The sequence below is a fragment of the Aptenodytes patagonicus genome, chromosome 11 (genome assembly GCF_965638725.1).
Source record: "Aptenodytes patagonicus chromosome 11, bAptPat1.pri.cur, whole genome shotgun sequence".
Classification (NCBI taxonomy): Eukaryota; Metazoa; Chordata; class Aves; order Sphenisciformes; family Spheniscidae; genus Aptenodytes; species Aptenodytes patagonicus.
Genome location: NC_134959.1, coordinates 21,615,030 through 21,642,581, shown reverse-complemented (window position 1 = coordinate 21,642,581; position 27,552 = coordinate 21,615,030). Strand labels below are relative to the sequence as shown.

At 40.7% G+C, this 27,552-nt stretch overlaps 1 protein-coding gene across 11 annotated transcripts in view; it reads right to left on the bottom strand.

The window, feature by feature from the left end:
• NUP93 (nucleoporin 93) overlaps positions 1–27,552 on the bottom strand; it is an 84,846-nt gene that overhangs the window by 5,881 nt on the left and 51,413 nt on the right. For 10 of the 11 annotated variants that reach the window (XM_076349393.1, XM_076349391.1, XM_076349392.1 and 7 more), the window contains 17 exons: positions 27,186–27,248; positions 24,701–24,829; positions 17,732–17,806; positions 15,462–15,551; positions 13,957–14,096; positions 11,649–11,781; positions 10,497–10,654; positions 8,610–8,775; positions 7,692–7,785; positions 6,444–6,635; positions 6,075–6,201; positions 5,890–5,962; positions 5,527–5,571; positions 3,765–3,881; positions 3,002–3,120; positions 903–1,020; positions 442–525 (listed from right to left, as the gene is read on the bottom strand). In XM_076349393.1, coding sequence (XP_076205508.1) covers positions 442–525; positions 903–1,020; positions 3,002–3,120; positions 3,765–3,881; positions 5,527–5,571; positions 5,890–5,962; positions 6,075–6,201; positions 6,444–6,635; positions 7,692–7,785; positions 8,610–8,775; positions 10,497–10,654; positions 11,649–11,781; positions 13,957–14,096; positions 15,462–15,551; positions 17,732–17,806; positions 24,701–24,829; positions 27,186–27,248 — 1,923 coding nt within the window. The remainder of the gene's footprint in view (positions 1–441; positions 526–902; positions 1,021–3,001; positions 3,121–3,764; positions 3,882–5,526; positions 5,572–5,889; positions 5,963–6,074; positions 6,202–6,443; positions 6,636–7,691; positions 7,786–8,609; positions 8,776–10,496; positions 10,655–11,648; positions 11,782–13,956; positions 14,097–15,461; positions 15,552–17,731; positions 17,807–24,700; positions 24,830–27,185; positions 27,249–27,552) is intronic. The other variant, XM_076349394.1, reaches the window with a different exon arrangement.

Sequence of the window (27,552 nt, the reverse complement as noted above, 5' to 3'; positions counted from 1 at the left end):
ATAATAGCCTTCCATTATGCTTCATACGCTTCATCTGCTAATACCCAAAAATACATGAGTCCCTCTGATACGGAGGGAAGGAAACACAAGACCCTACAAATGTTCGGTGAGCATTAAGAGCACAGAAGAACTAAGTCAGCAAAACAGTTGAAGTTTTCAATATTCCGAATTCTTGAATCAAACTCAGTAAGTTCAGAGAGATTCAGATGTGCAGATGCCTTCTGCAAAATGGAGACAGGATTTATGGGTAGGGAATTTTAGCGCTCCAAAGAGCAGCACTGAGGAGAAAAAGTTGCAAGCCAAGAATCTACTTGTACGAATGCAAAATAATTCCATCCTATTTCCCCATTAAAGAATGAGAACAATGAGATGACAAGGTTTTAAGATTCTTTTAACAAAGCAAAAGGCTTTCGGAAGCTAAAACCAAGAGACATCACTTACTTCATCGCTGAAATTCCGGAAGGCAGCAACTCTCTCCTCCACGCAATCTTGGCTAAGAGGTACAAGCTTTAGGCGTTCAATAATCTTCAAAAAGAAGAGCAGGAATCAGGGTAGGTAATCAACGTTCTATGTACCATACACTAAAAGTATGTTTTTGAAGTGTTAACGAAACGCTCCTGATTCCATTCAAGAGAAATCATTTCATTGCTATTTATTGGTTTATCTCCTCACTTTGTTGAGTAGCAGGAGTATTTTGTTCAATGTCTATAAAATAGCTCCAGAAAGATCTTCCTGATTATCAAGCAACAGGGAAGAAACACATTTTTAAAATTCCTACAGCACTGCAGCACCTTCTAACTCATTAAATATAATTTTTTGTTTTAAGTGATGTTATTTGAGACATTCTGGGCTTTCAAGGGCATTAGGAAGGCTGCACTTCAAACAGAACTCTTCAAACTTACATCAAAGGCCCTGTCAATGTGACCGGCGTGATATTCATCAAAAAACGTGATTAAGTCTAGCAGAAGGTAGAACGTAGAGTCAACGGATTTCTTTGCGCTTATCCCCTGAGCTTTGTACCTGAAAGAAATTGTTTTACAATTTTATTGTGCAAAATGGCAACCATTTGTAAACGTGCTCTTGCAATTCTTGCAAGCCAAGACATCAAGCACAAGGACAGAAGGCATCTGACAAAGGACAGCTTTAATTTTCCTTAACCAGGAGGCAGAATTTTCACAGGTTGTGGCTTTTAAAAAATATTTTCATTCGCTTCTAGTTTTCCATCAAATCCAGCATTTGTTTCCTTTTAGATGTTTAAACCTCCCATATTCGTGGGGAGAACAGTGACAGGAACCAGAGAGCTGCAAGGCAAGCGCTGTACAAGCATGTTCTAACACGCTGTTTTACAGCAGACAGTTCTCCAGCACAACTGCCTGCTTCAGGCAAGACGTTAAGACTTAAAAATGGATTAGACGCTTCTGCCTGCTCTCTCTAGCTACACTTGCTAGGAGATGAATTGGAGGGCCGTCTGCTCTCACTCCTAACAGCACAAGGTCAGAAAGGAGCTCCTTCCTCAAGGTTAATAGTAAGAGCTCTGCTGCTGCAGAGGAGGAAGCCAGGTAGCCTCTCGGCCTTTTCTGTTGGGTGTCTCCCCGTTCCAAAAACTTCACAAGAACGCACAGGAGGAAAGCTGCGTCAGTACAGTACTGTCTGCAGTATGGTACATGAAGAAGAGCCCTGTATTACATTTAATTGGCAAGAAGATGAGCTAATCAGAACCGTTCTGCCTTTGCAGTCATGAAGGTTTGCAGCTGTAAAGTGGCATTATTGAACAGTAATACTTAGCGCTCTCATACAAATCAAAGCAAGTAGCAAAACAAAGCCCATTACAGCCTTTGCTCAAGCTTAAACTCAAGCCATAGGTTTAATTCTCCTTCATATCTGCTACCAAAGGAGTCGCTCACCAAGTCAATACGGCACCAATTTTCACTCAGTCTGCAGGCTGACTAAATGAAGGAAAGGCTGACTGAAGGAGTGACTGGCAAATGCCACTTGTCAAAAGAAGAAAGGCAAAGGCCTCTGACTGAAATCAAGACATTTCTGTATTTGTCTTCCCAATTTCAAAGTGCCGGCAAGCGTGCTTGGTTTATTTTTATTCTCTCCCCGCCAGAATTTTTGAAGAAAAGCAGTAAGACGTTTCTCACAGGTACCCGCATTTTGCTCCAGTAAAATATAGGAATTGTCCATGGCAGTCACTGTGACAAAACGCACCACAGGAAGATGATTTAAAAAAATCCCAAAGCTATTTTGCAATTACAACCTTTCAGAAGCAGGTTATTCCTCATTTCTAGCTGCTAATGAATCTTGAGCACTGATGTCTCTCAAACACGTATCCTAATTAGCACACCGACACTGCAGGTGACAGTCCTTTTGGTCACTTCCATTCCTCTCTCTTTTCTAAACACCACATGGCACTTTCCTAAAGTAACAGGCTATGGAAATGAGGTCCACTGGTTACATTAGCCATATACACACCTCAGCTTAAATGTTCCCTTTTTAGCTTTCATTAAAGCAGCAGTGAAATAAAATTTTCAGACAGCTACTGAACTCACCGCTCTGCTGTTACAACTCAGAATCACTGGTTTTGTAGCTCTCTCAATACTATTTCAAACAAGTGAATTGTGTGCAATGATTCTGCAACTGTTATGGTATTTTGCTTTAGAAATTATCTAAACCATACAATTCATTATATTTATTGCTCCTTAATAGACTCCATCTCCAGTTGGCAATCCTGCAATTCCCTCTTCCTGGTTCACCTACAGATAAAGCTTCTTGCCAAATTTACCTGACCTGCCCCTGAAGATTACGTTTCTAGTTTCAGTACTGCAAGCCATCACCAGCAGGGCAGGGTAAATTCTGACCTCTTTTCTGTCTTCCTGAATACATCGCTGTGGACGCCACAGTCCAGCCAGCAGAAACAAAGTCAGGAACTAATACCCACTGAACTGACAGTCCCAGGTCAGGTCCAGGTGAATCACCCAGTCCTGCCCCCTTGTCTTACCTCTCAGCAATGGAATGGGCCATGTTCTTCAACCGCTCTTTGTTCGACTGGGGAGTGCCAATCTGGGGAACGACGGGACTGAGGAGCTTGTTCATCAGTTCTAAAACTTTGTCAGGGTTCTGTCGGTATTAAAGTTACACACAAATAAAAGGAGCACGGTGGGACGTAGCGTTTTAATCTCCTTGAAAAAGCAGAAAGGTCTCATGCAGTGGTGCCTAGTGCAAGCTCAGAGATGCCTCCCTCCCATAAAGAGTCATGATCATATTAGCTACGAGCAACATAATGCTGCTGGCTCATGTGAAAAAGTATTTTCCCCTATTTTTCCTCTAAAATAGTGGCTATGGTTGTATCCACTTTTATTTCAAATATATTTCAAAAGGAAACAAGAGTCCTCACTACAAAGCCCAACTATTTTAGACTTCAATTCAACATCTATGAAATTGCAAGAGCACACCCCAGGTAAATAACTTCACCAGCCAGAATAAAATCATGCATGGGGCAATCTCTTCAAAAGACCACACTGATCAAGAACCAGGATGTCTTAAATCAGAATGGGCTGGAGCACAATCCATCCGGGTTTGCTCACTGAAACCTCTCTCCATGCAGCCAATGGCTCTGCTTTAACAGCAGCAGAAATAATCTGCTTGAATAAGGGCAATTCAATCTCCGAGACGAAATTTAACCTCCTAATCACAGGGAGAATGTTTGGGGAAAAAATGGTGAACCAGGTACATATTTAAGGCAGCACACATAAGATATTTACCTTTGCAAGGTCATAGAGTTTTGCAGCTTCTTCAAACAATCCTTTATTTTCTGCTGCAGAAGCCACTTTGTTAATAATGGGTTTTGTGTCACTTGTAAACTTGTCTATCACTCCAGGCTAAAGAGGCGAGACAAAAATGGAAGGAGAGAAATCAGAATGCTTAAAAGCTGCTGAATATTCTGTCAAGGCGTTGAATATTTTACATGTTGGATTATGATTAGAACGGCCCGTACATTTCCATGGGAACGCGCAAAAGGGACACATTAAAAATAGAAAGAGCTCTTGTGAGAGAGACTTTCTCCAAAACGGAGTCAGCACTGAGACATCTGCGGTTTCTAATTCATTCAAAATGACCCAGATAACAGGTCAAATTCTAAATTATTTTAATTGCTGATGACACATTACAGAGGAGAAGAAAACACAGAAGACTTCAGCATGTAACACGCCAGGGTCTCCAGGGATGCTGTTTGTCTATATTGGCATGACAGGTTGCAAGTGAAATCTTACATGGATAAGTGAAAGGGTGACAAGAATTTTAAAAGAAACAATAAACACAAGTAGAATAAAAGAGAGGAAAGAGTCAAGGATATCTGGAAAGGATTTTACTGTAGTTGAGGATGTAAAAAATAAGACTGTATCATCCAGAAGAATTTATTTTAAAACTAAGATTGCTGTTTTCATACCAAAGAAACGCAAGAATAGTTACATTTAAAAGGAATTGAGCGAAGTCAAGAAAACAGGATTCAGCACTAATGGTATAATCTAAAAACTATCTATCTTACTAGGAACCGTAAAATGAAAAAACTATTTGTAAAGATTACCGAGTTATCTTGCTCTCGTGTGTGCAATCTCACTGCTTTTAAATTGACAGAACAAAAACATCTAAAAGAAAATCCTCCTAGAAATAACCTTTTTTTTTTTTTCTTTTTGACAGTAGCAATGATTGCAGCATGAGCCCTAATCTTAATTTTAAGATTTAAATGATTCTGGAGTCTGCTTTACACAGAAAGCTTCCAAAGTTGCTGCAGTGAACAGAAAAACTTCATTGATTATCTAAAATTTTAATGATTTGCATGTGCTCTTCTCTTTTCAGGTGAAACCTCAAGGTTTCCTTTATCTTCTGACTGTGTAAGCTTACATTTTACTTTTAGATTTACTTTTACAGCAGAAGTAAGATCCATCACCACTGAAAACGGCTGATCTTTGATCCAATACTTAACCTCATCTATATGGAGAGGACAGATCAGTTGTGGCTATGCCTGTGGTCTGTTAGCCCTTGCTCCCTTAATTACAAGCATTTTTAATGGGCTGCAATACCTTTCTCCTCTGAGGTGAACAAGGATAATGTCATATAGATAGTTTTCACACGTACACCTCAGTTAACAGAACAATCTCACACCCACTTACAAGCAAGCCATTTTTACTAATTGCTTTTTACTAATGTGTACTGAATTCCACTTCCTACTGTAAAGACGAAATTCTGACCTCGCTAAAGTTACCTGATGCCGTTTGTTTCCTTAGTTACATCGGCTGTCTACAGGGACATAGTTTGCCCTGCGGTTCCTGACCTGCCTTCTGTTAGGGCAGGTCATAGATTACTCTGTAAAAGGATCTCATACTTGGAGAACCTGTATGTATTTAAACACAGTAATAATTTAGCTACTGAAAAATAAAGAAAAGCAAGATAGCCTCATGACTACTTTGGAAATCACACAGAGTTTGTACTTTTTATGTAAAATATAAACATAAATTGTCAACTCACCTTCCTACTACCATCATTTTCCAGCTTTCCAAGAATCATATCAAACTATATCCACACAGATGTAAAGTAAGAAAAAAAGGAAACAAAAAAAGAGAGATGAATTGCACATATTTCACAACATATTTACTATGTACAAAGATGCAGTCATGGATGAATGAAAAAGAGTGATCAATGTCAAAATTATTTGTATATAAATAACAGGCAAAAAGACACGATTAAATATCTTAAACATAGGGTCATTGCAAGATCTCCCGTCATCTAGGCCTGCATCAGGCAGAAAGAGTAAACTACTGTTTAAGATTGTCCTGCCTAATAAAGATTTCAATGAAAAAATGAATTTCAGTTTGAGGAAGGCAAACGTACCTCTCTGCTTTCAATTACTAGTTCACTAACGCAACGCAAGAACATATTCTCTCCTTGGCTGTCCTTCTCATTCCTACAAAAGAAAGGGAAGGAGGAAGGTACTCCTGTTTCTGAGGACTTCACAGATAAGAATAATTAAGCAGTTATAACTAGGAGAAAATCTAGAGACATAGATTAGCTCCTACCTGAGAAAGTAAAAATACTGCAGAGCTTCCCTTGGATCTGTTGATTCAAACTTACGGGTGTAAAGCATCAAAAGCCGCACAAAATTTAGACGCCTGACGCCAGGAGGGTCACCAGCTTCATGGCTTACTGCAATGTCAGAAACAACACTATCAGAGAATCTAATGCCAGGAAACGTTGCTCTGATCTTCATCTCAAGTTAGTCAGAGCCATGATCCAGAGTTCGAATGCCACTAAAACAATTAACTTTTAGGAGACTGTTCTGATAAATGCTGCTTGTTTGATGAATTACATAGACCTGCAGTGTCTACAGGGTTCTCTAAGGGCTCAGAAAATACTCCTTTATTGTAGAGTAAGTGTGCAGGACTTACATAGCTGTGCACTCTGCCCAGAAGATTTCAGGAGCAATTTTAATTCAAACAGGACCAACGCAACATGAACAGCATGACAACGCAAGCGCTCTGTCCGGAAGAGAAAAGCAATTGCAGCTTCAAACTGTGCTGTCAAGAACAATACTTGGAAGTAGAGGAAAGGCTGCTGGTTCACTGCAAAATGTGATTCACCTGGAAAAAAAACCCCAACACACAGAGCGTAAGTGAAAATGATTTTGCAATCAGAGATCACTGACAGTGGATGCTTTCTGTCACAGTGCATCACTATTGCTTATTCAGTGCCAACAGAAATAAACACACTAGACAAAACTGAATACCTAATCACACATCAGTGGCTTATCTATAACTGATCCACTGCAAATATATCACGAAAGACCACAGCACAAAGACATATTCAGGAAGTGAAAGAGAATAAACAGTTACTCAAAAAAGATCCTTTGTTCTTTTCAGACAACGAACCATCAACTCTGATAGACTGAAATAGATTCTCTGAAGACCACAACTTTTTGTCTTCATTTACACTTATGCCCAATGGTACAAATAATGTTAAAAACCTGGATTTTCCTACTCAGTGACACCAATGGTAGCTTACTGTATTTCTTTTCCACACATTTTTGTCTGGGTGTGGGTGATGCTACAAACTAGAAGGCTGTGGAGAATCAAATTCTGTACGTTTTGGATAGTCCAAGTGCCCTAATTTTGATTGCCTGGAAGATGATTATGGGAAAAGGTACTCTCTTGGGCCGTGGACGTTCCTAAAACTTTCTGAAGTAGAAGGAAATGTGATTTGGGTCCCCAGAAAATTACTTGAAATAGTAATTTAAGAGAAACAATGAACGACGGAGAAAAGCCTTGGAAATACGTGCCTACATTAGGTAATGATTGCTTTTCTGTTCTGTATTCCAGAAGTTGGAAGTTTTGCTAAAAGACCTTAGCATATTTATGGTGAGAGAAAGCAATCCATAATTTAGTATGGATAAAGTACAAATAGCAGCAGTGTTGTTCATATTCACTCTCTGGATTGCTGGGAACACACAGGATGCATTCATCGTGTCTTATTGAAGTGTGCCATTACTCCAGGGAAGCGGGCTGTCCATGAACACCCTAAAGACGCCTGTCACTAGTGGAGAGCTATAGTGTTACATGGGGTTTGTGTACAAACAATTGGAAAGTGCCCTAAGCAGAAAAGCAGAGCCCCAAGTAACACACCTCTTTGTGGTTTCTTACCATAGTCTTCTAGCAGCTGCTTCTGGAACTGTGATAAAGTTAGTCGGTCTTGTGGAGGACTTGCGCTATTGTCATCAAAACACACTTGGTTCAGCTAAAAAACACATCCAAGAAAAGAAGCACAGATATTTCAACTTCACCTTGCACAAGGGATGCACTCAGAAGATATCTGTTCCATCTGAAGCCCCTCCTAAGATTTGACCAACTGACTAGAAACTACTTCTAGTCACAACATCAGGTCCAGCCGTTGCTGGGAAGCAAAGATCTCTAATGCAGCAACAGCAGAATCCAGCAGATATAACCCAGGGGTCCTTTTGTATCTGTCCATGCCAAACTCCGATGCTAGGACTCTGAATGCTCACTAAGCAATAATTAAAAGCAATATTTTTTCACCCAGCCTTAACAAGTACATCATTCTACTCCCTCTTTCCGATGAAGCAGAGAAATGGGTTCTGACCAGTATCTCTCATGCCCCCACCAAAACTATAAGGACTCTGGACTATAGAGACATAGACAGCGCCGTCTTCTGCCAATTGACACCAACATTTGAGCCATAATCCATCCAGAAAGGAAAATTAAAAGGATCGTCACTGTAGCAAGCTAATGCTACTTGTAAAAACAGCTGACAAAGATCAGTGTCAAATGAAGAACATGACACTTCCAAAGACAAGTGTCCCCAGATTAGCACCTGATAGTACAGTGGGTAACAGAGCAGCCCTGGGACTCGGGTTCCCAGCCCTTCGCTATCTGCAAGGTCAAGTCACATGCATTACATTGATGCAAAACACCAGACCTAGAAGTAGGGAGGTTAGCAGAGCGGTGCAGAAATGCAATACCATTTAGACCTGTTCTAAAAAAAAAAAAAAAAAAAAAAGAAAGAAAGAAAAACCAACAACACAACCCCAACACCACACTTACTTTTAGCCAAAGATAATCTTCTGTTTTATCAGCAACTTCACTCTGGTTATCTGTAATGTCACAACGGCCAATAATACAATAAACAGCCCTTTTGTACGGGTCAGTATTATTTCTCAGAGCTCGTCTGTAATGAAGACGCAGTTTATTTTCTGTGGCAGGAGATAGTCTAAGGAAAAAAAAATGATTGAAGGAAAAGACATGAAACCCATCTTTCCCTGTATGAGGAAACCTGAATATAAATCAATGTAAATAGGTGCATATTCACAGCAAAGGCGTAACGACAGTAAGCACTGGCCGGTATGTCTTGCACTTTCTATTTACATCTGTAAATAAAAATTTTGCACACATGAATTTAAACGTATAATTGAAGTTACGGAGGCTCACCTTCAAATACCCACTGCAGGGGGGAGGAATCAGATGACAGCCTCTTTAGGGGTGCATTACTATTGTGGTAGATGAGCTATTTTTGTCTGACTCTACTATTTCATCATTTCAGAAAAAGAGAGCTCAAAGTCTTTGGAACTCTTTGGGTTAGTAAACTAACAAGTGAGCAGGTCTTTGTACCATGAAGTCTTTTAGGAGAGAGACTTTCATCTTTATCATTAAATACTGTCATAATGTTCTTTGTCATTCTATTTCTTATACCCTCTTGTAGAGAATTTTACAGAATTGAATCAATAAAGCGTTCTCCTAGACTAAGACATTGTTTGTCAAATCTGTAGGCAGAGTACCTTTTCATAGCTGTAATAAAAACAAAATAAATCAATTATACTGTATCTCATTAAAGTGTTTGTAATGAAGACAATGACAGTACCCCTATGACAGAAACTAAGGTTTCTGGAACAATCTTATTATAATGAGCACTCCTAGATATTCTCTACAAATCAGGTTAATTTATAGAAGAATAACATGGCGTACACTACTCGGTAAATGGCACTTTGATTTTTTTTCCTCTCGGTTTGATTTTAAGACATGCAAACTGATATGTTCTTTCTCACATTTTCATACCTGAAGAGCCCCAATACATTCAACACACTGCAGGATGAGGGCTTCCCACACATGAATGAAGTTGTCATAAGCTGAGGTGGGACATTACACGTTCACCTCCTGGCAGTTACCTGGGCCCTCCGGTTTCCCCCAGTTTCAGCCAGTACCTTAGCACAGTGCCATTCCCCTGAAGGGAGCACAGCTCTAATGCAATAGCTGACCGTGCGCTTGTTTGAAATTCATTGCAAGTGGAAAGGTAAACAAGATAACCTAAAACACCACAGCAGAGTTCAAAGCACTCCTCAAGATGCACTAACTCGACTGCTTGCAACCACATAATCAGTAGTTTGGCCAGTGGCCTCTGTCAAGTGATGGATAGCAAAAACTGGAAAAGGAGAATAAGCACAAGAAAAATGTGAGAGTGAATGCCTCCAAAGACTTCTAACAAACACTACTTGCTTTTATTGTGTGGCATTCTTATGAAAACAGGTGTAGTAAAAAGCATTCCCCAAAGGAAATTCAACTAAAACAAGTGACGGGGGAAATAAAAAGACACAGGATTTGTGACAGCAGACTAAATCTAATCTATTGTATGCAGTATCCTACCGTTACACAGGGCAGATCCTATGGTAAAAAAGCAAAGCTACACAACTGTTATTTTTGAAATGTAAATTTTTGCGTATTTTCAAAAGCTCTTTCTCTATGGAGATTTCTAGACTTCAAAGCCACAAATTAAAATATGCAAACTTCTTACATGTAATTTAGGTAGGTAATTTAAACACCAGGCAGCCATCACCACCAGAAGAGACCTGAGCTTGTATTTCTACCAAGCCTCTGATCATTTCACTACTCCACAGCAACTCCCACCCCTCACAAAGATCTTTCCTAGTTCCCAATTACCTTTTATCTTTACTGTGCATGTACTCCTGGAACCAGGTTTTAAACTCTCCCAGCTGGTGCTGTGCCCGTTTCACCACATGCATGGCTGCAGTCAGATCTCCACAGCGCATGCAGTAGTAAATCAGTGCCCAGACAGGATGGCCTTCCACCTCACCATCCTGAAAATAAAGAAAGATTTTTTTTTTTTTTAAAAAGCAGCATATTTGAATTAATTTTCTTTATCATTTGCCTCATTCATTATTTCTGCCCTTATACCCACACACTGGTTTTGGTAAAAAATTCTGTTCGTGTTACAGAAGCCAGAGGTTATGAGGTTTAAGTCCTGTGAAAGCTGTGCACATCCTAGCAGCAAAGGATGGGACTCTCTTCTGCTTGCCCAGATTTCAGTTCTGAGTCAGGTTCTGACAATCCCAGAACTAGCATACAGATATACTCCCACCCAGGAGGCGGATTTGGATTAGACCACTGAGGTATTAAAAACATTTGTACTGAAAAAGAAAGAAACTAATCATGGATCTCAGCAAGTGAGAAAAGGACAGCTAGACTCAGCTATGTAGTCTCCAATGCTATAATTTATTATCATTTCATTTAACTTTTAACTTCAATTTTTCAACCCAGCCTGTCTGTTTATCTGGTAATTTTGTAGGTGCACAGCTATGCACTTTCTACTATGTGCAGGTGAACAGGATTTTATTCAGATTCCTAAATAAAAGACTCGGGCTACAATTCAGATTAATTCATTACATATTTAGTCATCAACAATTGGTGTCACCATCTTACAATAAGTGCAAAAAAAAGAGAAAAGGCAAAACAGGGCGATTAAGTTACTGCTTTTTTGAAACATCATAACGTATTCTGATGCTTGCTTGTTGATCTCAAAAAAGGCCACCAGAAGAGACCATAACTTCTAGAATTCAGAACTCAAACTACTGAGCACTACCATGCTTCGGGAGTAGCTCTGAACTCAAAGCGATTTTGTCTATTTTCCATTTCCCTAATGAAAAATTCTAGATAAGGAGTAAGAGCCTGCTGCCCTAAAAGCAGTTTAAACAATAGAAAAACCACCGGAGGCTGCACTAGTTTCCTGGCTGTGCTGGAGCAAACAAATTTGTGTTATTATTTTAGCTCAGTCACTGAAAGTGATGGACACACCTGGAGACCAGGGACAGGCGCAGGGAGTTTGATGTTCAAGAAGCTGCGGACTAGTTGGTAGGTCCCTGGGACTCCACCCAGCTGAGCCTGGTGCAAGTTTCCAAAGACTGTCACAAAGGTGTAATTTTTGTAACTGAAAAACAACACAAACAAAACAAATGTGAACAGACTGAAATATACTTGCTACAAAAACATCCACTGCCTTTCAAATCCAACCAAATTATCGATTTAAAGCAAGTGACCTTGATGTTCAAACATTATCATTACAACAAAATGAGGCAAACTTCTGTTGAATTAAGAAGATCCTTGTATTCAGCAGTCTCAACAGAAACCACGTTTGGAGTCTGTGGTGTACTGCTCCAGGTTCAACCCTGTTATAAGGTTCCTCTCATTAGGTTCTCTTAGTACGAAGTTAATTACATAACTGGCAAAAAGCCCTTCCATCCTAATGCTTTAACTCTCAATCCTGTCACAAAAGAACAGTTAAACACCACAGATGCATTTGTCTCTCCTCCCTGCCCTATGGACAAATACAAACTTGAGGGCCATGGACTTACCAGAAGGAAATCACAGACGAAAAGGGAATTTAGAGAAAAACAACTGGTAAAGGCAGCTTTGAGAACACCTTCTAAAATAACCCAAAGCCTTTAATCAAGGCAGGTCAATTTAACAAATATTCATGTTTAGAAGCAGGAAGTCTCGAAAGTCTGTACACTGAAGGAATACCTATATAAGCAGCAACAATAAATTACATGAAGTTGTTCTTTTCTCTACAGCACATGACAGACTCATGCACCATCAGACTATAAAACGGAAAGGCTATGCTAAACATAAGCAAGTATCAGTGTATCTTGACATTACGGCTGAGTTAAGCACATGCTCCTCAGGGCTCCAAAGTTAGTTGCTTAACTAACATGCAAAGTTAGTTAGTTGCTCCAAAGCAACTAATGCAAGAACAGCTGTGAGCAGCACTACATCTCCTCCTTGTACGTGTGAGGGGCTGGTGAGGCATGGAAACACCTCAGAATTAGCCAATTCCTGCTAGGCACAGGGTTCGGGTTTTGCTTTTTGGTTTTTTTTTTCTTTTTTTTTTTTTTTTAAATCAAGCCTGAAGGGCCCAATTTCCACAATTGGGAGGGTTGGGGGTGAACTGTATGTAACTAATTCCTAATTTCAGTTAGTAGTTAATGGCACTGTGAAAATCTAGCAAGTTGGATATTTGGCAAATCAGGTTAAGAGTCACTGGCTCATCGCACACTGCTGAGACCGAAGCGCTGGAAACGGAAGATCCTTCTGATGCACCAGTTCATCTGCACACAGGCAGGCACGCCGCCACCCCCCCTGGGTGACAACAAGTGCTGATGAGGTGTGGCAACCAACTGTCAGGGGCCAAGAAGAGGCTGTGCCAGGAGGCGAAAACATCTCTTCCCAGTGTGCTGTATCAGAGCGCGGCACTTTCCGTGCTCAGATGGCAGATCTGTATCCATAACAAATGCCCACGCACTACGCTGCAGCTATTGTTTGCTTTCCACTGCTGAACTAGCCTGCTGGCATTACATCGGCGGCTACTAGGTAAGAGACACTGCAATATCCACATGTGCAGTGAATAGGTAATACGGCCATCCGGGGATTCAGCTTTGGGCTTTCTCTCTACAACCATTCTGTCTGCTCCATAGCCGGCAATTCTCCAAGCATTTTCTTGGTCAAGGAGCTTAGGCCCCTGTGATACTTGCTGATACAGACTGTAAGCCACTTTCCAGAGTCTGAAAATCATTGCTGGATGTCTCAGCGTCAGCCTCTTCAAAATTTTACAAAAACCTTTCAGTGTAGAAATGGCATGATCAGAACCTGACTCATTGCACCAGATTTGTCCCCACTGCTGTCCTCGCTTCCTCCCAGCACTAGCTCCTGACAGTGATCAGCAATCAGAAAGGGAGTATAGAAAAGGGGAGTTTTGTTGCAGAGGGGAAATAGATCTCTTTCCACAAGTGAAAAACCCTTCACTTACCACTATGACAGATAGAGAATATTTAAGGGCAACAGAAGAAAGAATAAAAGGTCTCTGCATCTTCTAAACAACCTCCCCACGGATCCAAGGCCTTTTTAACTAGAACAGTTTTCAACTAAAACAGTTTTATACTCAAGTGGCTGCTCTAAGCCCTGCAGAACAGAAAAGACAGGCAACAGACACTTCTGTGAGCAGCAAGAGGTAGTTGACTTGTTAATATGTTTGTGTGCATTACAAAGTCATTCTGGCTTATTATTAGGGAACTCTATTAAAGTGTGCTACCCAAAGCATTCACCTTACCTTTGTTCTAGGTAGTGCAGAGCCTGCCTCACGAACTCCATACGCACCTCCATGTTGGTCCGGACTTTCAAGGCATCACTAGCAGGAACCAGGGTAACATCAGTCATTTGTTTCACCATGGCCCACATCTCAGAGATGTTCTATAAACAAGCCATTCCATGCAACAGTGATTAGTACAGAGATGAACAAGCAACACTGTTTTGAGCTACATGGTGTTTTGATGCTTAAGAAAAGCATAAAAACACAACAGTAATGTCAGTTTAGATTTGTAATGGAGATACTAGATGCAGTCATGAAGGTAAGCTGCTTCTGTCATGCAGAATTCAAATTTCCCAGGCTTCTCTACCTAATTCTTGCACAAGAAGATGGCTATAAATACTGTACCTGCAATTGTCACCCAGGATCGACAATGATTTCCAAAACTAGGCTGGGTACTCGGTGCTCAGCCTCCTTCCCCATTTCCAGCTTGTACATCCCACTCAATAAATACCGCAACATCAGCAGCTTTCCATATAAGAAATTGCTCTGGCTGCCATTGGAAAGCTGTGTAATCAGCTGCAATGAGAAATGTCTAAAGGACACTGATCACTTGGACAAAGACTCAGGTCTGAAAAAAAACGTTGAAAGCCATCCAGGTCTGCTCATCCATAAGGACGAGATCGTATCAGTATCTACAGGACTAGAGTATCCCTGCTGAAACAGCAAAATACTGAGAAGTAACAGCACTGTTAGCTCCAGCAAGGGCAGGTGTTTGATCTCAGTGCTTCAAAGCAGCAAGAACATTGAAACTCACCGTGTTGTCCCTAGCAAAATGAACAGAGCTATTCAAAGCAAAGATGCACGTCTGTAATTCAGATCTGACTGAAGCATTTGCCTCTCAGCTTCTGAACAGCTTTTTGCTCTCCCCATTTGCAAAGTTTTTTCATGACTTGACCCTCCTGCAGTGTTCTCCTCCAAGCGTTTCTCAAAGGTGGCCAGGTTTGTGCATTTGTTTTTTTAGGGTGGACCAAGGCAACACAATTAAAGGAGTAGGGAAAAAAATAAAAGCAGGCAGATCATTGGTTTAAAGTCAATCCTAGGGGCTTTACGCTTTGCTATGGGAGCCTACTTCAGCTCTAGCAGGGTCTGATTGAAGACCCTTCACCTACAGCTAAATACGTTCAAAGGATGTTAGGAGGCCACATTTTGAAAACCAAACACAACAGAACCCATTCAAAATGAAAAAGCAAGTTTTTTCCTTGACAGCTCATCACTCATGATGGGACACTGCAGTGAAAGCAGGTTCTTTTCTTCCTCACTGTGTTAAGAAATTTTCACCATGACCAAGTTCATCACAGGTGGGCCCTGCTGTACTAGAGAAGATTCCAGTACTGGCTCTGTGTTTTCTGTGGAGCCATGCAATTTTTTTTGGCAATATCAGTGTTTTTCCACTAATGTCAGCAGGCTGTTAATCACAGCTGAAAACAGATTAAATACATCTCCTTACGTTAACTCACTGGCAGTACCTTATCATCCAGTTCTGCAACAGCAGCGCAAAGGTCCACCAGGTTAGGCTGCAGATGTCCATTCACTATCTTCTCATTATAAATATAAATCTGAAACACATTGAAAGTAAGCAAGTTTAACAATACATATTACTCCCCTTCCCTCTCCCCAGCCACACCAGCAAAATCTGAACCAGGCTTCAAGAACAGAGCGTCTCCAGCAAGTCCCTTCTGCTTCCCTCCCACGTTAGCCGCTTCTAATCCAATGCAAGAGGAGTGGGCATCAGCACCAACCACGCTTCCTCAACACACCAAAGCCCCAGGCCTGCCTGAAGGCAGGCAGCAATCCAGCTGCTCAGGGGTTCTGCACGGCAAAGCACTGTGCTGAATGCCCTGTTAGACTAACTGCAGCTAACTGTTGGACGACAAAGATTCAGAAGAGACCTGACAACTGGATGGCTGTGATATTCCCCTGCATGGCAGCCTCCTACCTGCTGACGTAAAAACCAGAATTTTGCTCGTTTGTGGCAGTATTTAGGGAAATCTGACACAGGGAAAGGAGAACAGAAACCTGGCCTTTCAAAACCTGCCCTTAAACACATATACACATGCACACACCCGCTTTGATTTCAATCTTTGTCTTAATTTAGCTACTTCTACTATTGTTTATTCTACTCTCAGTCCAAAGACCTTCCAGCTACCTCTGAAAATAATCATTCTCAATACTAGAAAGGCAGTGCTGTCGTACTTTAAGTCCTTTTTTCTTGCATGCACTACTACTTCAACATGCCCAGCATGCAAACAAGATGCGGAGCTCAGGACTGCAAGCAGAATCTAGCATCAGTGAAATCACATATGTGGACTTCACCGTGTTTCTGTGAAACAGTTTGAACTAGACATGAAGAACAATTAATCATTTCAGTGTAATTAAAACACATTTCATGGCTGATGATAAACTGAAACAGCGTGGACTGCCTGATCTCCAGGACTCCTAACTACCCACTGAAATCCATACGAGCCCCATACCCAGTGCTGAAATCCAGGTATTTTTGCACTCAAGCGGGGAGATGTTAAGGACAGCTCAGCCAGGCCAGTTTCTCCAGGGGGCTTGCCGGGAGCACACAGTGGCTGCACCAAGCGTTTTGGTGGCAGAAGCCTGGCCACGAATGCCACGTTTCCATGGCACATCGCAAGCAGTCTGCACGCAGCCCGTAAACCTGATGAGAGCCCACCTGCCCACCCACGGGGAAGACACTGTGACTCTGCAGCTACCCCTGGTACTAGGCTAGAGAGGTTGAGCTTTCCATATCCACAAAACATCAGGGAACAACGCCGTCAGCCTCAAAGTATGGATATAATTGTGCCACAAGGAAGATTCTTAATACAGGAATATTACAGTAGAGATGAAACAAATTAACGTACATTAACAACCACTAAATCAAACATACACTTTGTCAGCACAACCATGCACCTTATTTTGTGATTCATTTCTTCACAGTTACCATAACTGAATGCAGACATAGAAAAACAGATGCACACGCCGCTATCTGACTCAGCAAAGACTGAGCCAATGCACACAATCACAGTAATTGTGTGCAAATTAGGCAACGCTTTGTCTATGTAGTTTTACATATTCCATTTTGAAAAATCAAGTCCTTCTCTTTCATTTTGTTTCCAACAGTGCTGGTAAACAGATCATCTCAAACAACAAAAGTAACAAATTGATTATGTAAAGGTTTATCAGTTTTCCCTGAAAATTTTCAGAGGGAGTCTAATGCCACCAGACATTAATTCATAGCTGATGCACTAAAGCTTCTCATAAGCGATGCCATTAAAACAGGATATAATTTGACAAACATCAGGATTAAGACTTCAGCATGTTTTTTCCTACACACACACACATCAGAAATGTGATCTTCCACATGTGAGAATAAAGGGAACATAAAGTTTTCATTTGCGTACTATTACACATCAACATGAATTCTAAAAAATGTTTTTGTAAGGTTAAAAGAGTTTCAATTTACTATACAAGCATAAATGACTTCTACGGTCATATATGATGTTCAGGATCTCCTTCTGACAAAAAAAAATCCTGTAGCAGACAGAGAGTACGCTTCTAAAAAAAGTCAGGCTAAATTTCTGTATTTTCTAATTGCATTTTAACCACAGGCAAATGTTTTCATGTTTTACCTGCCACATCTTCTTACACACTAAGCTCACAGATCTTTAATTTCCCCACCTCTCTCTCTGTAGAAAACAATGTTTGACTATGATTTTCCATTTCCACTCACCTGCCGAGCATACGCCATCTCCACGCTGTCCAACGAGCTGCGACCTGGAGGGCCCAACTCACCAACGTAGCTAGGCTGTTTAATGAGAAGCGTATAAGAAGGTATAAGGTATAAAATTACTGCAATGCATTTTACCAATATATCTACTCCTAAAGAACAGCAGCAAAACCATGTTCCTGACAGAACTAAGAACAGGGTTTTGAACTATCTACAGAGTAGTATCACTGCAATACCCTATTATCTTCCCAATACAGCTTAAACTTTCTAAAGTGACAGAAATCCTCCTTATTGAGTGCACAAATCAACCATTAGCTCTCTAGAATTAGGACATCAGCGTCTCTCGATAGCATCTTATGATTTTAACTCTTTCCTTTTGTTTCTTGAAAGGTTGCTTATGCTCACGTTAGTATCTCACTGTGAAGCATCTAGTCTGAATCTCCATCACAGCAAGGACACAGAATTCGATGCACCAGCTCAATGGATCCAGTCTAGCAAGGTTGACGCTCCAGTTTTGTCCTAGTGCAATGACACGGACACGAAGTGTGACTGCAGCATTCAATTATCTGCCAAAAAGTGCCCCATTGCTAGTCAGCTGTAGGAGGAAGGAGGACCCTGGCAATATACTGACCTGAAAAAAAATCATCTTCCTACCCACAGATACTACATCAAGACTGAAATATTTTCAGTGTAGAGGGACAGCGGATGGAGTCATGGCACGGAAAATTTGTACTCTTTTATAAAACTTGAAATATAATACTGACATAATATACTAATGCTGCATAAAGCTATACTTGTAAGACTTCACTACAAATCACAGGTATGTTTTCAGTATAGCCACTACTGAACATGGATGTTCACCACTCGGGGGGGAAAGAATACTCCTAATTAAGTATGTAATACTCTAATGTTTCCTGCTTCCTAAAAATTTAATTCTTCATTTCAGCACTGCAAGTCTTGGGTTTGAAAAATTAACTGCAATCATTTTAAAGACAGATCCCTTTGAGGTAAGCAGTCCTTTAACATCAGCTGCTTCATAAGCAGTGCTACAGCCACGATGGTCCGAAGATGAAAGCAAGAGAAGCTCAGTATAGAAGTGTAATATTTACTATGAAGCCAACTGACATAGTTAGAGCAAGCAAAGAGGAACAGACAAGCTTTCAGAAAAGCAAGCATGTTTTCAGGTCTGAAACTGAAGCAATAGCCTTTGAATTTCAGACTTTGAACCCAAAAGCTCATTTGTCTCTCCCAGGCATAGTTGGCCTGGTAACAGATGTCACCTCTCCGCACAAGCCTTGCTCAGCTTACTTCAGGTGTCTAGCGTAGGTAGTTACGAGGATCTAAGATGGTTGTTTACTTCCACCAGGAGAGAGGATACAAAGCACATAAGCTAAAATACTGAAAGCGGCTGTAAGCAAACACTGAGAAGGGGCCTTGCTGTGCCTTGGTTTGTTACCAGATAACTCAAGTCCATCTCTATTCCTCTAAACTGGAATCAGTAACTTTCCGAGAAAGAGCAGGTACACCTGCAGAGTTTTAAAATTAAGCTTTTTACCATCAAAGTCAGTTACGGCTAGCTGCACGTCCTCAGTAGCTCTTATACTGCACCTTAGCAATACTGTCAAATAGCTTTACTTTTTCTTACATCAGTTACCCAGAACATCAGTACTTTATTGTGTAGATAGGATCACCTTCAAGTATTGCTTAAGGACACGTTCTAGTCTTTCCTGGAAGAGTTCAGTTAAATGTGACCGACTTGCTGCCTGTACAAACAGACAAAGCCCAAATGCAATGGGGGGGGGGGGGAGAAAATCATTGTTTTCACTTTCAGTTTAATCAGCTTTAGAGTTCAGCTTTGCTGACACCTGACAGGCCGCAGCATGGCAGGACCAATGTTCCTGCCATGACCTGGCTTGCATGGATTGCAGGAAAAGACCCAAGAAATGGGTAGGTTTTCTCCAGATGGTGTCATCATTCAGTTTCTTGTTTCAAGTGAGAACAAAATGCTGACAGGGTCTTCAAAAGAATCTCACTTTTTTGGGAACTGTATCCCAACTTGGAATGAAATACAAATATATGAACTGCCAGACATGTTACCTATCAGTCTATGCACTGAACAGTGTCTCAAGTCATTCCCAAATGCTTATAATTTTAATTTGGTATCAGTTTAACCTAGGTTATCTTCTATGTTGTAGGACCTCCCTTACGCTCATGAGCTTATGTTCTTGCAAAGACGTTGGCTATCCACTGTCCTAGTCCAGGAGTTTTCATCAGGAAAATTTTCACAATTTTAAATTTAAAGGCCAATAAAGTGACACAATTGCAATGGCCAAGAAGCTGTTCCGAGTTAGCTGGGAATTTATACATGAAGATAAGGGCATTGACCTCTATTGAGAAATTATAAGAACTTTGTGATTACTGCTTTCTGCGTAGCATACAACAGTTGATTACAGAATAAAAAAAAATTGGTTGTGTTTGTCCCTGATACAGTGAAATATAAATGAATGAAGGTATCAAAGATGAACCTGGACAATCCTTTGAAATTGCTGGAATGAGTTTATCACGGCATTAATTTCTCAGTAATCATGCAACCGAAATTATGTCCAACCTGATTATAAAATCAAGGAGATGTATTTAGACCTTAGGCAGTATAAAAATGCCTTACCAAAAACTCAAAAGAAATCCCACTTTTTCTTTTTGCAGCTGAACTTACACTAAAAATACTCTTCACAGTCACTCCTAATGGATACTGATATTCAGAAGCATTTGCATTTTTCTTTCAGTGCCAAATCATCTGACACAAATTCCTTTAAACCCACCTAAAAAACGACAAATTCTTTGTTCTAAAGAACAAAGAAGCTGTTAAAGTAGGTTTCCTGGGAAACAGACATGATGGCAGAAATAGCGCTTTGCAGCCTTCCCCTATGCTGTGCCAGATAAATTGCAGAGTTATTTAAAGTAACACTAAATTATGGACGTTGTCATTAATTACTGATGAGATTTCATCTTCTAAAGCAAGTGAAGAAGGGTACATTATGACTTAGTGTCACTTTTCAACCAGTGCCCAAAACGCCAGAAACATAAGGACTGGGGCTTTGTTTTGTGAATTTGGTTCCTTTTTCTCCTGCTGCTGCTTTGCAGCACCAACAAGCACCCATGTGGCTGCCACTCTGGAGAGCGGTTTATGACTGACAGGTTAAAACCCACAGGTAAGGATCTGAATTCAAAAGTGCACACCTGAAGCTAAGAAATAACTGCTCGGGGGTTTAGGGGTTTTTTCCTTTCCTTTCTCCAATTTTAATTTTACCCTCACCATTATGTTTTGAGGATCGCTTATTAACAATCTGCCACAGCTGAGAACTGCCACATTGAAATTAAGTTCTTTAAATGCCCACTACCAACTTGGCACTTCAGCAAGGAAAAAATTCAGGAACTCCAGAATTTGTCTTGCTTTTCTTTCCTATGCCAAGAACCTTGGGAGCAAGCTTACTTCCTATTTTTTCCATCTCATACTTGCATTCTGGCTTCATCTTTGAATTATTAAACTTTAAAAAAGCACTAGCTCACTGAACCATCTCATGGCTGTGCTAAAAGGAAATTTCAAAAGGAAAACTAAAGCAATGAGTCAGCATGGGGAAGGCCATTTCCACTCTTCACCCTGAACTGCAGAAATGGAGGGTTGCGCAGGCAATCCTTCTGTAGCTGGTAACCAGCATTTGAAAAGGCATCCCCTACAAGCTAAGGGGGGGGGATTTGGGGAAGGGGGAGGATGTCCTTTGGTTGCAAGTCAGAACTTATCAAGTTTTTAAGCAAGGAAAAGATTATGAAAGATGTATTGAAAACAGCAGCTAGGTGCATATGAGAAGAATCATCTTTCAGGTCAGGTTCTTAAGCCTAACTGGAGCAGCAAAAGGAAAAACAGAAAAGTGGGTAATGCACAAAGGACTGCAGAAGTGCAAGTGCACACACGCGTATCTTTCTGCATCTCTAGTCTGATATTGCTTAAACGGCTTGCACTGTTTTTATCAACCACATTTGCTTCTCCCTGCCCTGAATTTACGTCTTTCCAATGCATTCTTCAGAACTGTAGTATTTATTCTGAATATTATCCATTCGTGAAAGCTGCAGCTATACTGCACTGCCGTCACATTTTTATCTTTAAATTCGTTTAGCCTAACGATGCCGCTTTTCAAAGGAGTCCTCCTTCATTTGTACTCAGCCAAGCATTCAGCTTCACTTGCACACTAAACCACGTGCATATAAAGATGCATTATTCATCACCCTCATATGCATATGCACATTCCTCAGCAGAAGTCTGGGCAGACATTTTGTCAGCACTCCAAATGGCTTGGCCAGTAGATGCAGTGAATAACTAGGCAGGAGACTGAGCTAGAGAAACACCATCAAAATATATTGCGGTGCAGCGGGGGAGCGGAAAGCATCTTGCAGTCCTTGGGATTTAAGGGATATGAAGACATGATACAGAGGAGCAGAACAGAAACAGAGAGTGACAGCGTCTCTCCATCACTGCGGGAGCGGGTTGCTTGACAGCAGGAGTGGAAGAGCTTGGGGTGGGGGTGGAAGAAAAAAAACCCTGGAATAAGAGGACAAAAGAAATGCCTCGGCACCTACTGGAACAAGACTCGGAACAAACACCTTGAAAGCATAGGTGTTTGATACCTTGAAAACAAAACTCAGGCTTTCCTCCCTTTTCCCCCAAGAAGCACCGTCTTATTAGCTCTGTTCTTCCCTTACAGGAAGACGGCCAGGCTGGAGGACAAGGGGGAACAGAAAACCCTAATGGCAAGTCCTGCACTAGCTTCTTTGAATCATGAGCTTTGCCTGTTAATTGGTCTTATTTCCATGAATAATGTGTTGGTATTTCACTCTGCCCAAATTAGCTTGCCCAAAGCTTGAGAATTGGCTTGCAGGCAGACCGGCCCCCTGCTGCATTTGGATCTGTGCCTTTTCAGTTGATTCTCCATCTCCAGAGGATATCAATTAAACCTCTACTATATTCTACAGGCTGTGTCTGTTTGTGTCACACACACACACAAAACTTATTTGACTGGAACAAGGCTTTAGAAGAACAACCTGCTGTGGGGAGGTTAGATAACAGGCTTTTAACACAGTAGATGCACTTCAAACCTCTCAGACCTTTGACTTCTTGAGGCTAGGACTAGAATATATCAAGGATTTTAAATGCTCTTGAAATGACATACTGATACTACAAGGGCTTTGAAACGGAGAGTGGAGTATTACTGAGTGATAGTGTATATTGAGTCTTTAAACTCATTCATGAAAAACCATTAGAGGTAGGGTGTTTTTTTTTTTCCTCTCCTCCCTCCCACCAATTCGATGCTTGGCATCTCGAGTGCCATGGACTGGGGGTAGTGTCCATTTGACACTGAAACATCAGAAAAGAGGTTCTACCTTTTCAGAGTAGGTTATTAAATTGCTTCTCTTAGCAGTCAATATCCACACTTCGAAATATCCACTGGTTACTTACAACCAGTAACTCACACACAAATCAAAAGATGTTAGAAGCTATCAGAATAGCTGCCAAGTCTTCAGACTCACATCCTAAAATAATGGGATAGCTGTTCCTAGTTTTAAATGAATTCAGCCTGCATTATTTAGCATTTCTAATATTGGAAAGCTGGACAACCTTCTGAGAAGTCACGTTAAAGTATCAGTAAAATACTTTCTGGGGAAGATAGCTTCTATAAAAAGATGTACGCTAACTGGGATTAACCTATATTTAAAAGAACAGTAATCAGAAAGGGACATTTCATTAACAACTTTAATTATTTCCAAATCCCTATACAGGTCATACCCCATTAACACCAAGGGCTTTTTTTTATTTTAACGCACTTTGCAGCTGTGTAAGTCACTCCAATGAACAAGAATTTATTTAAAAAAACCAACACACACACACACCCCCAAAAAAAAAAGGGGGGGGCAGGGGGAGGGGAGAGGAACATGGCTATAAAAACCCGTGGCTGTTTTCTGGCCTGAAAGCACAGCAACTTGCATTCCCCCAGCCCCATTGCCTCTCCTCTCAAGGTTATAGTTTTCACAAAGCATCATGCAGGGGCTGTGATGTAACTTTGCACTCCAGGGATCTCAGCTAATGTCTGGTGCCTCTAGCTCAGAGGGGTGGAGTTCCCACAACTCTGCTTATAAACTGTGCTTTACTCTACTCATATAACTGGAGCATTTTCGTTAAGAGAATACACTGTGAAGTTTTAAGTTGTAACAGAAAATAAGGAATGTTTTAAGTTGCTAGTCAATAGCTTTCCATGTTAGACACAGGGTCCGTCTTGCCCAAAGGATTTGGTCACTTGAATTGCTGAACACTAGAGGTCTTAGAACCACAAAACTTGAACCTGCATTCCATGAGAGCAAGGTGAAAAGGAAAGCATACTTCCTCTTTTTTTGTGGTTGAGTATTCATCTGGTTTTGACAAAAAACCTGGGAGACTTCATCAGCCTCCTAAGAAAAGCCATAAATCTTGGCTAGCACACAGTGATAAGGGAAAGAGACACTTGAAGACCCGCGTGTGAACACAGTTACACCTGAGAAACTGTCTGGTCTCATTAACTTTGCAAATGTTTCCTGCAGGTGAAGTTCACCCCAATGTGTTTTCTGTCCCCTGGGTGTATTGATCTAATATGCATTAGTGTGACTTTAAATTTCCAGCTTGCACATATGTTGCTTAAAACATAGCTTCAGCAATAGGAGCTCCACTGCCTGTACCCATCAGTCAATAAAAACAATCATACAGGTTTGATATTTTGCTAGACAGTGCATTCTGTTAGTCACAGCCGTTCTGGAATTAAATAGAGATTTGATACGTCTCATTTTCACACAGTTGTAGCTACAGTATAATCCAGAGGTGGTTTCAGCGATGCTGGAGTGCCAGCTGCATACATGTGCGTGACCACGCACAGTGTTTAGAAAGACAGTTACCTCGTTTTCCTGGGTGAAATCAAGAGCATCTTCCCCTGACGCAAGCAGAGTGTGAAGAATCCTTTGTTTCACCTGTTCCCATTCAACCAGCATTGATTCTCGGTGATACTCTTCAGCCATAGCAAAAGTCTGTTGGTGAAGAAGAACAAGAGCTAAGGAACATATAGAAACACCAAACAGCCTAGCTCTGCTATTAATAGACCAGCTCAAAAATGAAACAGAAAATAGCAACTAAATAAGTCAACCAAGTCAGCCCTCCAGAGCTAATGATGTGTTGCATATTATTTTAACAGGCTTCCTGTTCAGGTACGAGGGGATTCAGAAAGTAGGTATGTGTGGAATTAAGACAACTCTCACATACCCAGCTGGTAAAACAGGGAATCTGTGTGTCTTCCATGGTACTGCAATACACACACAACTTAGCAGGCTGGAAATCGATAGGCTTCTGTCTTTATTTTAGCAGCATGGACACAATATCCAGGTCATCACTGACCCACGTGGTTTGTTGAGACTAACTTCTCTAGAAGCAACTAGCTTTTCACCTCCCTGGAATCTATAAAGGTTTGACTTACTGCATTCTTAACAGAGATGTGTGTTTATTGCCCATATTTCATTTTCAGGTCTTTACTAGTATGTTTTTCTTTTAAATGGGAAATAGGAGAAAATAAAAGTATTAAGGAAAATCAACCAGTGCCAAAGAATCAGAAAGTCTCTCTCATCAGAAATGTAACTCAGGAAAGCACATAGGAAAATCATATCCCAAGAAGAAACATCCTTCTACCTTTAAAATGGCTGACGTGCTACATTGTCTTCAGATCCAACTGGGGAACTCATGTAAGGAAACAGCTTTTCCCTCAATAATCCTTATTTTGGCAATAGCATTAGGATAGAGAAGATGCTTCACTACCTTTCCTGTTATTGTTGGGGCAATGCTAACTAGCAGCCTTGAGTATACTGGGACAGGAAATAAGAATATTTCCACTAATTCTAAATAGAGAATAAGCTATATTGGATTTTCCACTTCTTTCTCTTTCCCAACCTTTTCTGTCTGTCACATAGCTTTGTGCTGCAGTATACATAACTAAATGTCTTGGTCGGCTGAGTAAGTTTTTCATCTCATTACAGCCCACTGTTAGGATATTGTTAATTAAGGGGCAAAACGTTCCCCAAGTATAAATGAACTGATAAGAGGCAATGACATTTGGCAAACGTTTAATTAGGGTGCATGCATGCAACTAGAGCATAAGATTTATGTTTCTTTGTTTTGTTATATAAATTCACTTTATACTTGCATGGTAGAATATAGGTCTTATCCTTACCTTTACTATAATAATTTCAACAAGGTTTTAAATATGCTTCAATAATTACAGTATAATTATATGTAATTAAAATAATTTAATAATGGTTAAGTACTATTTCTTATCATTTGAAAGAAACACAAGCTCAGTTCTAAACCTGATGCCCCAAGTGTACACGTAGGGAAACAATCGTAACATAAGCACCAGGAAGCATGCAATGACATTTCCAAGCAGCAGTTTTAAGACAAACAACAGGAAGCATTTTTCCACACTGCCTAATTCAGTTGTGGAAATCATTGCCCCAGAACATGACCGATACCAAAAGCATAAAGGGATTCATAAACAGGATCAGATGAATTTCACAGGAGAAAACAGCTTCCAGCTCAGAAAAATCTTCGAAACAACTACTTGCTTGGAGGTGAAGCGACAGGAGATGAACGGGGGAAGGCTAACGCTTGTCTTTTTTTCTTACATACTAAGTACTGGTCCCTTTCAAGGGAAGAAAACTGGACTGAGCAAACTCTGAGCTTAAGTGACAACTCTTTCTTTCTTATTGTAGCATTTTCCTTTGTATTGCTTAAAAAAAACCCAAAACAAACATCCAAGCACTTTTCTTATGCGAGAGATTTCCTTTGGACAATGTGATGCAGTATGGTGTTCTGGGTCTTCTACAGACACAAGAATTAACCCTTGCAGCACTTCTGCTGCATAGGCCTGAACATGGTCGTATGTACTTCAACAACTCCTATAACCTACAGAAACAGCTATAATAAATACATTGAGTGTCATCACTGTACGGGAAGTCAGTGCACAAGACATTTTGCAGAGCAAAAAACGGAAATAGACCCCATGTCCTAGGCATTATCACCTCTAGAAAAGGCAGCATCCATGCAGAGAGGGTTGGAGCGAGCGTGCTGTGCCTTACAAACAACAGCTTCTCTGTTCAAACAGATTTAACACTGTGAGCCTCCTGACCCTACAAAATACTGCAGTTGAAATACAACTGACAAGTATTTCTTCTGGAAATTCTGAGCAAGTATTTCCTAACGTCTAATTTTTCTATATTCTCAGTACAGTCCTCTTAAATTCCACTAGTTTATTAAATAGCTGATTTATTAACTCCTTAGGGACCTCGCCCCCTTTTTTTTTTTTTTTTGAAGAAAAAATGGTGCTTGCTTCCAACTTACCCTTTTCCTAGACTCTTCAATGGCTGACAGCAATGCATTATCTTTTTCATTCTTCAGGAATCCCTGCAGAAAAGGAGAAACACGAGCTTCAGTCAAAAAATCAGCCTTGCACTAACATCAGATACATCTTGTAGTACTCAGCTCTTTCAACTCTGAGAAGTGTTCGGAGCTCTCTTCCCAATCCACTCCCGAGAAGTTTAAAGGTCACTTTACTTCACCAGAGGTACAGTGCGATACCCATACAGAGCAATGTGAAAATGAAAATGCATTAATCTCCTGTTTTAATATGCATTAAATCCTAGTGAAATGTCCTGCTTCTATTCTCTTTTATCTCTGTGTCCCAGCAACTGCTTCCTCTTGCTCCCCA